We start from the raw sequence: 13741 nt of genomic DNA on the forward strand, positions 1-13741 counted from the left end.
AACAGTGCCTTTGAGCTGCAAACACTGAGTGAATACTTGAATTATGTCAATTGTATAGTTCCACAAGTAAGACAAAGGCTGTCTGTTTTTTACTCTGATGGTGCGATACATTTTGGCCACTTTCTCAAAATTCCAGCAATTGACGAGATTTTGACCAATGAAAAAATGAAACTTTTAGTGGGAGGGAGGGTCAGTTGTAAGTATTGAAAGTGAGTGTCGTATTTTTAATCTGTTCCCATCAGTATTTCCTTACCTCAATAAACGTATCTGCAATTTATACAATGTAAGTGTTTTTTTCCCTTAATAATGATATCATAGCCAGTAAAAATGGGCCCTTGTGCACCTTAAATCAGTCCCTGTTCATTGAGTAATATTGCAAACATGCATAGTCTGAATGAATTGTATTGTATTGAATTGTATCATCAGAGAAGAAAACACAACTATTTTTGTGATGTGTACATCCCTCAAGCTTTTTAAAAACTGAGAAACAAAAATATTCTTTTTTTGGAAACTGTATTACTATATTGAGCTGTGATGCCCCCTCCTTCCCTCAGTATACACCAGTTCACTCTAAAATTATCTTGAATTGCTCCAAAGATGAGAGCAGGACTTCACTGTTTACATAGTGGTGATGACCTGCTCTCATCTTGGGAGCACTGGAGATTTTGGGCAGTCGAAAACAGTAAATTAAAAAAAATAAAAAATTGGACACATCTACAGTAGCTACATAGTTTTGGTATACTGTGTTTTGTCAACAGTTGGGCTTTCTGTGACTCTTGCATCAGTTTTTATGTTTTGTTTATGCATTTATCTTTGGGTGATGAAGGTGTTAATAATCTTTACACACCCTTTCTAAACATGTATTAGCATTAGATTTTTATGTTTAAACTTTCTTGTTTTTTTTTTACTTTAAACAGGCACAGTGAAATCATTATTTGCCTCACTTACTTCTCCCTGGTTTGGAAAAGATAAACAAGTGTTTGAGCCAGTGCAACAGGGTAAAGGAAGCGTTATGAAAGGCATACACAGTGCTAGTATATATTGGGTTGCTTACTTCAGTGCAGTACAAGGTGTGCTCCTGTGTCTACCTCTGGACTCAGGCATGGAACAGCTTGGCCTCCCTGTCTTTCTTGTCCTGTCCGTGTCTTTGCTTCATGTAAGTTTCTGCTATCCACCCACCAGAAAAGCCGTGTCAACGCGACAAGCTGGTAACTATAAACTTGTCTTAAAACTATCTTTAGTTGTAAATTTTGATCAGTCAGTGATCTGTTTTTCATGCTTTCCGTGGGACTGTAGTTTCAGATGATGACGACGTCAAATCTCAGCTTGAGAAATTGTGGCTGGAGGTGAACTCACTGAAAGAGATGCAAGCATTGCAAACAGGTGCTTTACAGTACAATATTCTCAAAGTGCCTATGACTTATGAAATGTTTTAAACTGTTTTAGTATCTAAGTTGTGTACTTCATGTTATTCCAGCTCCAGCAGAGGGCAGAAGCACTATGAGCAATAGGGTTGGGTAGTAATCAAACCCTCAGTATTAAAATAAGGATTATCGGACCATTTCAAAATATTAAGTGTGCTCATATTAATTCCTACTAATAATAGAAATGCATATGTTTTTCAGTTTGTCTTCGTGGAATCAAAGCTTTTGGAAAATGCTATCTCACTGTCCAGGAGCCCAAACATTACCATGAAGCAAATGAGGACTGTATTGCACAAGGCGGAACTCTTGCCACACCAAGGGACATGATGGAAAACAATGAACTGAGGGACTATGCAAAGAGGAGTGCTCCAGCAGCCAGGGATTTTTGGATTGGAGTGGCAGATATAGTGAAAGAAGGTCAGTACATTGATGTCAACAGCCAGCCCATCAGCTACTTTAACTGGGATCGCACCAAAAAGCAGCCCACAGGAACCAAGAGGGAGAGCTGCGTGGCCCTGTCAGTGCCTGCACAAGGAAAGTGGTATGATGAAGTATGTCGCAGTCTGAAAAAGTACATCTGTGAATATATTATTCCTTAGAATTGGTGAAAACAAAATGTAGTATTGTTTATAAAGGCTGTGTGTCATAAATAACAATAACAGTTGTTTGTTCACTTGCCAAAACGTTTTCTGGCCATATGCCCACATAACATTAGATTTATGAATAAAGAAAGTGGCTTACGTATGTTCACAAATGTTAATATTTTGTCACTAGATTTTTTTTTTTTTTTTTTCAAGAGATGTTTTATGTTTTATAGCATAGAAAACAGCTGGCGCACAGATCGTCTATTTTCAGTTGGACATAATAAACCGAATAGATTGTTGTATCTCAAATAAAGTATCCTGAGAAGGTGTCATGTTGTGTTGACAATTTCACTTTATTTTCCACACACACTTTTCTCGGTCCTTTTAAAACGATTGGACCCTACGCACGCATTTGTATCCTTACGCACGCTCGTCAGGATGAATGTGACGCCGAGTCTCGCGGAGTAAAATACCGGCCATTTTTCACCATTTACAGCAGGACACTTTGCTTGTGTAGAGTAACCAGTGTGTTGTGATCACTTTGACAGTAACTTTTTTGAGAGAACCTATTGAAGTTTGGTTTTAGGGCGACCGAATCTACCAACCATGCCCGCGCAATTTGATGTAAAGTTTATTCGCTGACATCCGATGGGATAGTCGCTTGTCTAAACTGTCGCACAAATGGAAATGGTGCCTAGCGAGGACAACCAGTTTGTACCTAAAGAGGTGAGGAAATTACGGAACCGTAGTAGATCTGGAGAAAAGCTGCCAACACTCCAGTGTATGTGCACGTAGTTATATTCGTCCACGCTAGATACGTTTCTGTTTTTTTGTTCTTAATACACGAATAAAAGCGAACTCTCAGAGGCTAACAGGCCAAATCATGTTACGCTATCGTGACATGGCTAAGAGCTATGTGCTAAGGGCTAGCTGCTAGTTTCATGACATCAAACGATGTCTTTTTCGTTGACAGCAGAAAGTGTAGCATGAGGGTATTTTTGTATAACATTGGCGACTGACCTTATCCAAGTAATCATACTTAGCGTTTAGTTTAGTTTCTTTCCAATTTTCTGAATCAAATGTGACGTTTGTCAACATCAGCGCTAAGCTAGTAAGGCAACTAATCTAGCCAGTCGAGTGAGGCTAAAACTAGCAACGTCGTTTGGCATTGAGGAAATACTGCAATAAATCTTGATGTTTTAAAGTTCTAACAGCGAGTATTGTGGCTTTATATACAAGTGTCACTTTCTTATGCAATAAAACCTAAACTTAATGGACATTTTTTCACAAAACTAAAACGAGTCACTGGTGCGTAGTTGATCTATTTTCAACTTGTTTTTAATGTTGAGAGCTTTTAATTTCGCTTTGCGTTAGCATTAGCAGATCGACGGTCAAATCGGGTAACACTTTTAGCATGCTCTCATCGCCACCTGAAAGTTAGGACCCGTTTTTGTCTTTTTTTTAAGCACCAAATATAGCATATATTATATATAGATATCCACGACAAAAAAGTTCAATTTACTGTTTTGACATTCAATTGTTTTATTTGTAATTGTAGGATTAAATGCTTTTCAATTCCATATACAATTTTATTAGATTAGATTAAACTTTATTGCCCCTTGCAGGAAACTTGCCTTGGGCCCACGGCTGTTTGCTGATATTATGTATTATCAGCATGATAAAGTAAAGACTGAAGAATCTATCTTTATCTGTCTTATATCTTTAAAAATAGTTTTATTCTTTAAATCAAATTAGGGGAAGTTTTGGAGTTGCAGACAGATGATTTTTGATGAAATGAAGAAGCGCTGCCAGGTACCAGTCCAGTGGTGCTCGTGTCTGATATTTTAAGTTGGATGTACAGTGGGGAAAAAAAGTATTTGGTCAGTTTCACATAGACATTCTATTGGATTTTGGCCAAATACTTTTTTTCCCCACTGTATGTCATAATGTCTAATGTTTTCATTCTTGGGAAATGAAGCATGTACATTAACAGGCCTGCTGTCCCTGCTCATGTTGTCAAAGTGTTACTACAAACATGATAGATTTGTCTAATACCTTTTGGAGTCAGCAATGCCACAAGAAAAAAATAAGTTTGAGCCGCATGTCTTAAGTTTTGCCTAAAATCTTATAATTACTATAAATTTCAACTAAATTCGCTGAAAGCTTTCTTACCTTTTCCTCTCTTTATCTAGCAAATACAGAATGCAGCAGACGAGCTGAGAGTGCTGTGTATAATTCAGGACACAACCAGTGCAAAGACAGTGAATGAAAAGCTGACTCTTAATTTGCCTGCCTCCACCACTCTCTCCAAACTTCATGAAGATGTGGCTCATAAAGTGGGATATGTCTCTGGCACCTTTGAGCTGGCCTGGGGAAATACACCCGACATGGTGAGCACTTATTATTTAAAAAGTATTATTGATTAATGGCTTATTCCCATTTCAAGTATAGAAACTTTAGGCCTATGTTTATATTGAGACTGTCACAGGAGCTGCCAGTAGTCCTGTAACTGGCCAGTCCTCTCTGATTTTTGACCAGATGAATAATATGACAGTTGAGTTGAGAAGGTATTCTTGTAGAATATTTGTAAATTAAAGCAGTACTAAGTAACTTGTTTGCCTTTTAATAAATCCTTTTTGAAATCCCTCTGGGGGCAATGCAAGTGATGATGGGATGAATTGGGGGTCTTTCATCTCCCCCTGGTGTCTCTGGCCAGAAAACCACAGATGCAACTTTGCCTGCACTGGGTCGGTGGCCCCAATACACACTAATGGAATCACAAAGAAGAAGCTAACGGGCAAAGCTAACTGCGGGCTGGCGCCACTTACACAGTGTATACAGCCAAGTTTGAGTGAAAAAAACAAAACAAATTCCATTGTGTAATTACGTACAATATCCATCTCTCCCTTTGTCTTTTCTGTCAGTGAAGCATTTACTCTCAGGGAGTTACTAAGTACTGCTTTAAGATAATTTTCATCAAAATCGCATAATGTTACTTGTGAGGCTGTCTTTAGGGTAAAATATGTTTTACGATCTTCATTTTGGACCTAAGATCCATACATTAGTTGTTGATCACTACGATTTTTCTGATGAGTTGTTTCAGCCCAAGGTGTCACATTTTGTGGTGGTAAGTCATTGGGGGAAACTAATACTGCCCCTTTTTGTTTGGTTCGATCCAACCCAGTCTCTTACATGAGCCCAGACTAATCCTGCTGCTGACCCAAGCCAGGTGCTGTGCCTGTTGTTATCTCACTGAGTAGGTCATTGGATTAAGCTACTGTATGTTTCCACAGCAGCAGTTTGCTCACTTGTAGTCTACTTGCTCAAGTGTCTTAGTTTTGTTTACACGCTTACATTTGATGATGATTTGCAAATATATTGGTGGGATCCAGTCTCTGAGAAGGATTTTAATGGGAGTTTAACTTTTTTGTGAGTTCATTACTTTAAGTCTATCAATGCAAGCTACTCAAGTAAGTACTTCTTTGAAAAATTAACATAAATGTGACACGTTTTGTTCTTTTTAAGCCATCACTGGATCAGACCAGTGACATGTCCCTCGTTAATTGCGGGTTTGAACCTGGTGGAAAAAGGAATTACCTTCATCTTACTGACAAAGATGGAGAGCAGCCGCACATTGCATCAGTGGGTCAAAACATAATGTCTATGACTTTTATTAAGAGGAACATTCATAAACCTCTAGTGTTCTTTGCTTTAGGATGAATCGGGAGCAGGAGAAAGCAGTGGGTTGGAGGACAGTTCCCAGCGCTTTATTGGACCTTTACCCAGAGATGGCACTGTAGGGTGCAGTGGGGACTACAGCAGCCCATCTTATTCCTACTCCTCAATCCTCAACAAATCTGAAACAGGTTTGGGTTACTAAATAATTGCTTGCCTGAGAATTATCAAAGTGCTTTTCTTGTAAAGTTTTCACATCATTTCACTTCTTTTGTTTGAATCCTATCAATTATATACAGTACTGGTGTTGTGCTTCATTTTACAACTTGTTATCTAATCGTTCCCCTCTTTGTCCTAAACATTGTTCGTTTTACTCTGATCTTGGATTATTTATTATTCCGTAGGTTATGTCGGATTAGTCAACCAGGCCATGACCTGCTATTTGAACAGCCTTCTCCAGACACTTTTTATGACACCTGAGTTCAGAAATGCTCTGTACAAGTAAGAACACTATGCTGTGTAAAGTAATAAATAATAGTGTACTTATAATGAATACATTTCCTTTTCTTGATATTTTTTAATCTGTTTAGCTGGGAGTTTGAAGAATCAGAAGAGGACTCGGTCACCAGCATCCCCTATCAGCTCCAAAGGCTCTTTGTTCTGCTTCAGACCAGTAAGAAACGTGCTATTGAGACCACTGATGTGACCCGCAGTTTTGGTTGGGACAGCAGCGAAGGTGAGGCAGCTCTGAAGACAGTCTGTTGATCATTTGTATCTGAAATATTCACAAGCCACATTGTGTTCTCAGCTTGGCAACAGCACGATGTGCAAGAGCTGTGCAGAGTTATGTTTGATGCTCTTGAGCAAAAGTGGAAGCAGACAGAACAGGTCAGTGTTTTCTTTTGACAAATACAAAAAAAAACGAAGTGTAAGGCTGCAGGTATTGGATTCCTCTTTCGTGCACCTGCAACCAAACTTTCAGCATGTGTAATTAATGACACACTTATAGCTGTGCAAATATCTCGTTAGAAAAATAGAATAGACTCTTAGAAATTAATCTTTGGTGCATTGACGCATAAAAACACAAGACTAGGACAATACAAACACTGTATAGGAATTGCCTGTATTTTTGTATCAACTTTTTCATCTTTCAAGAAAACCGTTAACAAAAGCGTAATTGTTACTATAAAACAGCTGATGGTCATGCATTCATCCTCAGGCTGACCTGATCAACCAGCTGTACCAGGGGAAGCTAAAGGATTATGTTCGTTGTTTGGAGTGTGGCTATGAGAGCTGGAGGATTGATACTTACTTGGACATCCCGCTTGTAATTAGACCCTTTGGAGCCAGCCAGGCCTATGGCAGTGTGGTGCGTTTCATTTCTCATCAATACAGTATTTATATAGTGGTAATGTGTAATTATTGAAATGAATCAACAGTTAAACACTGTTGGTGTTTTTAAGTTTTTTAACTTCCCAAGCTCTACAAGACCAATGTGTGGTTTTCTTTTGATAGGAGGAAGCTTTACAGGCTTTTATCCAGCCTGAAACTCTGGATGGCCCCAATCAATACTTCTGTGAGCGTTGCAAGAAAAAGTGTGACGCCCGGAAGGTGAGAAGAGTGAAAATGTCAAATGTTCAAAGTAGGCTCCGGTGTATAATTTATTCTCCTCTCTCTCGCGCGCGCTCTCTCGCGCTCAGGGTCTGAGATTTCTGCATTTTCCGTACCTGCTGACACTCCAGCTGAAACGTTTTGACTTTGACTACACCACTATGCATCGCATTAAACTGAATGACCGCATGACCTTTCCAGAGGAGCTTGATATGAGTCCATTCATGGATGTGGAGGATGAGGTACCTACTACTTTTTGATACTTTGATGCCTTTAGATCTAAAATGATGCTTAAAGCAGTTCGTCTTGAAAGTACTTCACTTTTCATTCACGTGTTGTGTTAAGTGCACGGTATGCTTGTTTCAGAAGTCACCGCAGACTGAGAGCTGTACAGACAGTGGAGCTGAGAATGAAGGCAGTTGCCACAGTGACCAGATGAGCAATGATTTTTCCACTGATGACTGTGTGGACGAAGGCATTTGCCTGGACAGTAGCAGCAGCACGGAAAGAGTGTTGAAACCAAAGGTAGCTCATAAATGTAAAAAAAAAAATATGAATAGTACATTTTCTTACTGCTTAATAATCTGCCTCAGAGCCTGCTGACCTATGAGCTGTTTTCTGTCATGGTTCACTCGGGGAGTGCTGCTGGGGGGCACTACTATGCCTGCATCAGGTCCTTTAGTGATGGCCAATGGTACAGCTTTAATGATCAGCACGTCAGTCGGGTCAGTGACAGAAATGTAGCAATGTGACGTTTCATTCCATGATACACTTAACAACATTGTGTACATACATTTGTTTTTCAGATCACTCAAGATGATATCAGAAAAACCTATGGAGGCTCCTCAGGAGGCAGAGGCTACTATTCCAGTGCCTTTGCCAGGTTCATCTCTTCACCTTGTCTTATTTGAAAATAAACATGGACATAACAATTAGCCGTTTTTTTTTCTTTTTACAGTTCAACCAATGCCTACATGCTGATCTACAGATTGAAAGATCCCACAAGGAATGCGAGTATGTCGAGCGTTTCTCATTGCTCAATATAATGCATATTTTTTCTGCCTTTTTAATATGTTGACTGTTATTAGAGTATTTCGCTGTGGAAGACTTTCCAAAGCACATTAAGTGTCTGGTACTAAAAGAGAAGGAGTCAGAGGAGCAAGAGAAAAGACAAAGAGAGATAGAGCGCAACACTTGTAAGGTATAGACACGCTAAGTACACTATAACTCTGCGTTAAAATGGACGTTTTTAGAAATTTTAATCAAGGGAAACCTTCATGCCTCCATTCTTTTCCTTACTAGATCAAGCTTTTCTGCATGCATCCTGTGAAGATGATGATGGAGAGCAAGCTTGAAGTGCACAAAGATAAAACACTCAGAGAAGCCACAGAGATGGCCTATAAGGTTTGTTATTATTGTTTGCCCCATTTTAAATAACTGGTGAAGTCACCCGTGTTCTGTAACTCAGCTGATGGAGCTAGAAGGAGTGGTTCCCCTGGACTGCTGTCGGCTGGTCAAGTACGATGAGTTTCATGAGTATCTTGAGCGCTCTTATGAAGGAGAGGAGGACACTCCAATGGGCCTGCTGCTGGGAGGGGTTAAGTCCTCATACATGTTTGACCTGCTTCTGGAGACGCGAAGACCCGAGCAAGTCTTCCAGCCTTACAAACCTGGAGGTGAGTTGTTTGTTAAGCATTAGCATAGCAGCTTTATGAGACAATAAAAACAATGTTTTGCCATTAACAATTTGATTTGTGTGTAACTCCTCAAAATGAAAAAAAAAACAGAAGTAATGGTGAAAGTTCATGTTGTGGATCTGAAGAGTGAGGCCATAGCTTCTCCGGTCAGTGTGCGCGCATACTTGAACCAGAGCATCACTGAATTCAAACAGCTTATTGCACAGGTACTAGTTTGTTGTTCACAATGCTTGTCTCTTGAGTCCTGATTTATTTAAGTTGTGTCATAAGGCTTGGATTTATTTTTGTAGACCCTGAAAGCATGTATTGTCGGTCTTTCCCTTTTAGGCTACAGGACTGTCTGCTGAAACCATGCGCGTTGTCCTAGAGCGCTGTTACAATGACCTCCGGCTTCTTTATGTACCCAACAAGACCCTTAAAGCTGAGGGCTTTTTCAGAAGCAACAAGGTGATTGATTTTTTTTTCTTATAACAATTATTAATTCTGTGATTTGTGAACTTGCAATTATTTTTTATTCTGGTTTTGGTCTTAAGGTTTTTGTGGAGAGCTCAGAGACAACCGATCATCAGGTTGCATTCACTGACTCACTCCTGTGGAAACTTTTGGATCGTCATGGAAATACGATCCGGCTCTTAGTTTTACTGCCTGAACAGTCTCCTGGCACTTTGGCTAATAGGACTCTTTGCCAAAAGGCAGGAAGTGACTCTGAAGTCCTCTTTGATGGTGCAAAGGGTAACAGTAAGTCTGTGGAGGCGATCCTGGAGGAGAGCACAGAAAAGTTAAAGAGCTTGTCTCTGCAGCAGCAGCAGCAGGGATCCAGCAATAGCGATAGCCAAAAGAGCTCTGACACTAGTGACTTTGAACACATCGGATCTCCAACTCAAGAAGCAGACTCAAACTTGTCTTTGTGTGTTGCCGCAGACAACAGAGAGCTGGAAAACCGGATCAGGGCGGCTCCAGGCAGTGGAGGGGTGTCTGACCTGGAGACACCTTTTGCCTCTGAGGAGCGCTCAGACTCGGAGGTCATTAATGATCGGAGCACCAGCTCAGTGGACAGTGACATCCTGAGCTCCAGCCACAGCAGTGACACACTGTGTAACGCAGATAGTGGACCGCTCCAACTGGCCAACGGCTTAGACTCTCACAGCATCACGAGCAGCCGTCGCTCCAAAGCCCACGAGGGCAAAAAGGAAACGTGGGATACAGCTGAAGAAGACTCGGGAACTGACAGCGAGTATGATGACAATGGAAAGAACAAAGCTGACGCCCAGTATCTGTACTTCAAAGTGGAGCCTTGCCCTCAAGATGACTCTACATGGGACACACACAAATGTACATACCTTTTACTACATATACGTCCTTTTGTTATTGATTATTATTCTAGATTCTTAGGTTTTGGTCACCTGATCCATAGGAACGGAGTTGTAGGTTCAGCTTAAATCTACTCAAATCATTTGATATGAAGTTATACTCTGTTATTATCAATATAGTGCAATAGAGTTTTAGAGTAAAGTATTTATCTATTACAAAATATTCATGCATCCACTACATTTCAGTACAGGACAACCACCCTCAGTAAACATAAGTGTTTACTATAGCTTTCTATTTCCTTAGTCAGATGGTCAGCTTGAAAAAAATATTGGTCAATGCAAGCAATAAATGATTATAAGTCAATTTTTTATTTTCATCTTCAAAATTGGAACGTCTTGTTGTTTTTACATATAATGTATATTCAATTTTAGGTTTGGTGATTCATGTGGACAAAAGGATAACATTATCAGCTTTTAAACTGAACCTGGAGCCTTATGTGGGAGTTCCATCCACACAGTTCAAAGTTTTCAGAGTATATGCCAACAACCAAGAGTTTGAAAGTGTAAGACTGAATGAAACACTGTCATCTTTCTCTGATGACAACAAGGTCAGTGGACTCAAAATAACAATTTAAAAAAAATCCAAAGTTTGTGTGAATTCCTACAATAAAATGCCATCATTCTAGATCACTATTCGACTTGGAAGAGCACTAAAGAAGGGCGAATACAGAGTCAAAGTGTATCAGCTGCTTGTTAACGATACAGAGGTAAGGATTACTTGCTCCCTTTCCTCGCCGTATCACTATGAATAGCAACAACCCGTTACAAAAGCTTTTCATATCTGCAGCCTTGCAAGTTCCTATTGGACACAGTGTTTGCCAAGGGCATGACTGTCAGACAGTCAAAAGAAGAGCTGCTTCCTCAATTAAAAGAGCAGTGCAAGCTCGACCTCAGTATTGACAAGTGAGTTTTGCACATGATAAAGAATTTCACTTGTGTTCTTTTTGGGTAATAACTGTTGCTTTGTTTTTGAAGAGTTCGTCTCAGGAAAAAGACATGGAAGAACCCAGGAACTGTGTTTCTGGACTACCATGTGTATGAGGAGGACATCAGCATCTCTTCCAACTGGGAAGTTTTTCTGGAAGTTCTTAATGGTAGTATTTTAACATCTATATTGGGCTTTGCAACTATGAAGAGTATGTTCTCTTATCATTTGATTGACTTTTATTACGTGTTTGTTTCTGTTCTGAAGAGCCAGAGAAAATGAAGTCTATGTCACAATTGGCCATTCTAACTCGGCGATGGAGCCCTGCCACAATGAAACTTGGTCCTTTCCAGGAAGTGATTCTGGAGAGCAGCAGTGTAGAGGAATTGAAAGAAAAGGTATGTGGCATATATTTATGTTAATCTTGTATTACATTGACTGATTCTAAATTGTGTTTCTGATCATTTGTTTTCATTTTGCAGCTGTGTGAGCTCAGTCAGATTCCTCTTGAAAATTTAGAATTTGCAAAAGTACGGATTTTATTAAATTACTATTGAACGATTGTTTCACATATTGCCTGCCACTCTTTGCATTGATTGACTTGTCTTCCAGGGAAGAGGGACATTTCCGTGTGACATCTCTGTGCTAGAAATCCACCAGGATTTGGACTGGAACCCTAAAGTTTCTACTCTGAATGTGTGGCCTCTCTACATTTGTGATGATGGAGCTGTGGTCTTCTACAGGTAACAATCCAAGGCTATAGAATGCATTATGTCCAGAAAACACTCTTTCAAGTAGCTATTATTCTCACGTGTGATAGTACACTTTTAATTTCGAGTTGATAATTTTGAGGCTGTTTTCTTATTGGCAGGGACAGCTCAGAGGAACTTATGGAGCTTTCAGAAGATGAACGCAATGAGTTGATGAAGAAAGAAAGCAGTCGTTTGTTAAAAACTGGGCACCGTGTCAGCTATTCGCCACGGAAAGAAAAGGCTTTGAAGATCTACCTGGATGGAGGCCCTGCCAAAGATACAGGGCAGGACTGAAGCACAAAGCACTACTCTGGACAATAGACAATTGGGCTGCTGCAGTGTAGCAGGACTCAGTGCGAGCATCAAGCCCATAATAATTTCATGCACATCCAGCAGTGTTGTGAAGCTGGTCTCTCTCATCCCCTCTTTCTGCCTAGAGGATTGGCTATTGTGCACTATAGTGTATTTTACTGTAAAGTTTAAAGGGAAGTGCCCATACAGAAAGAATCAATACTGTACAGATAAATAATTTTAATGCAGGTTTTGAGGTGGAAGCCGTTGCTGGGACTGTGATATTTAGCCACAAGGCGTCTGTTAATTCATGTCTCACTTGACTAATTGCTACTCGTCTGTTTTTATTTATGGGAGGATAGTTGATACGTTTTTTTATTCAGTTCTTTTGACTCATTCTTAAATTATTTTTGACGATCCGTATGCGCATAGCATCCTTCTCCAGTTGAATCTTTTCAAAAATCAAAAAGCTAAATTTTTACATGTTCTGAATGGCTCTAGCTGCCCGATTTGAAGCAAGATCACTTCTACAGGATCTGGTTGTCCTTTTGATTCCAATGAAACAACCTACAGTGGGCAGTGTAAATGTACGCACCATTCAGCTGTTGGCTGTATTTACATTTTGAATTGATGAGCTGGTCTGTGGTTGTGTCCCCATGTGTCCTGTGTATCTTGTACCGATGGGAGAGTGAGGTTCTGGCACTTCAACCCTGCTGCTGCTGCTTGATCTGACACCACACGGTGCAATCTGCCTGGGCACTTGCTCTGAGGACTGAAGCCCAGCATCCCAGTCCCTTGGGCTCTGACGCTGCCACCAGCTGTTCACTGTAGAGAAGCCAACATCTAAAAATGTTTGTTGTTCATTTCTTTACATTTAAATCATGTGTGAAATAGTTTGATTTTAGAAATGAATTAAAATTGTTTTTTCATAGCATGTGTCCTTTGTCAATTAATGATATTTTTCATAATCTGTACGGAAGTGTTTTTTTTTCTACTTCATGCTTAAAGTGGCTACAATTGTTACATTGTTAATGATGTACATGTGAAAAAAGTGAATGAATTAACTTGAACTGTCCTTGCTTGTCAAAAATTACATGAGCCAGATGGTGTAGTGATGTATAGGAAATACTTAAGGAAAACCTTGAACAAATAACAAATGAGATCAGAGGAAATGGACTGCTTTAAGTAACAAAATTCAAAAGACCTGAAGGACACAGATTAAACTAAGACACACAAACAGTATAACTATCAGTAAGAAAGAGTTCTGTGCCCACAGGGACTCCTCATGCGCCTGCGCTGCACACGCCAGCATGAACAGAAGAATACAATGGAACAGCAGCTTTCTATGGCATTACATTTCATGTAGATCAGTGGTTCCCAACCTGAGGTACAGGGACCCCGTGGTGCTCGAA

At 39.9% G+C, this 13741-nt stretch overlaps 2 protein-coding genes across 4 annotated transcripts; both read left to right on the forward strand.

Annotated features, from left to right (window-relative positions):
- The first annotated feature begins 423 nt into the window (after positions 1-423).
- clec3a (C-type lectin domain family 3, member A) lies at positions 424-2379 on the forward strand. 2 transcript variants are annotated; one of them, XM_079555611.1, is made up of 4 exons: positions 980-998; positions 1101-1208; positions 1297-1383; positions 1626-2379. In XM_079555611.1, exons 2-4 carry the CDS (start codon positions 1103-1105, stop codon positions 2021-2023), a joined length of 591 nt encoding a protein of 196 aa, XP_079411737.1. In that variant the 5' UTR covers positions 980-998; positions 1101-1102; the 3' UTR covers positions 2024-2379. The 2 variants fall into 2 exon arrangements, with proteins under 2 accessions (XP_079411736.1, XP_079411737.1); XM_079555610.1 differs by having other exon boundaries at positions 424-1208.
- A 104-nt stretch (positions 2380-2483) lies between these two features.
- On the forward strand, positions 2484-13260 carry usp47 (ubiquitin specific peptidase 47). Of its 2 annotated transcripts, none has more exons than XM_079555699.1 (28): positions 2484-2734; positions 4201-4398; positions 5534-5650; positions 5724-5874; positions 6088-6184; positions 6274-6419; positions 6492-6571; positions 6903-7052; positions 7199-7294; positions 7384-7536; positions 7664-7819; positions 7888-8019; positions 8101-8177; positions 8253-8308; positions 8383-8495; positions 8597-8698; positions 8763-8970; positions 9082-9197; positions 9319-9438; positions 9525-10323; positions 10734-10909; positions 10988-11068; positions 11149-11264; positions 11337-11455; positions 11554-11684; positions 11769-11816; positions 11899-12029; positions 12158-13260. In XM_079555699.1, the coding sequence occupies exons 1-28, from the start codon at positions 2690-2692 to the stop codon at positions 12330-12332; spliced, it is 4089 nt and encodes a 1362-aa protein (XP_079411825.1). In that variant the 5' UTR covers positions 2484-2689; the 3' UTR covers positions 12333-13260. The 2 variants fall into 2 exon arrangements, with proteins under 2 accessions (XP_079411825.1, XP_079411824.1); XM_079555698.1 differs by having other exon boundaries at positions 2485-2734; positions 7661-7819.
- The last annotated feature ends 481 nt before the right edge of the window (positions 13261-13741 follow it).

This window comes from Gobius niger (assembly GCF_951799975.1).
Source record: "Gobius niger genome assembly, chromosome: 4".
NCBI lineage: Eukaryota > Metazoa > Chordata > Actinopteri > Gobiiformes > Gobiidae > Gobius > Gobius niger.

What these genes read in the sequence shown, in the direction of transcription:
- clec3a (XM_079555610.1), top strand. Translation starts at nt 1,013, where the DNA reads ATGAAAGGCATACACAGTGCTAGTATATATTGGGTTGCTTACTTCAGT. An exon ending in CGTGTCAACGCGACAAGCTG is followed by an intron (nt 1,209 to 1,296) that starts GTAACTATAAAC and finishes GTGGGACTGTAG; the next exon opens with TTTCAGATGATGACGACGTC. An exon ending in GATGCAAGCATTGCAAACAG is followed by an intron (nt 1,384 to 1,625) that starts GTGCTTTACAGT and finishes TATGTTTTTCAG; the next exon opens with TTTGTCTTCGTGGAATCAAA.
- usp47 (XM_079555698.1), top strand. Translation starts at nt 2,690, where the DNA reads ATGGAAATGGTGCCTAGCGAGGACAACCAGTTTGTACCTAAAGAG. An exon ending in ACCAGTTTGTACCTAAAGAG is followed by an intron (nt 2,735 to 4,200) that starts GTGAGGAAATTA and finishes CTCTTTATCTAG; the next exon opens with CAAATACAGAATGCAGCAGA. An exon ending in GCTTTTTCAGAAGCAACAAG is followed by an intron (nt 9,439 to 9,524) that starts GTGATTGATTTT and finishes TTTGGTCTTAAG; the next exon opens with GTTTTTGTGGAGAGCTCAGA.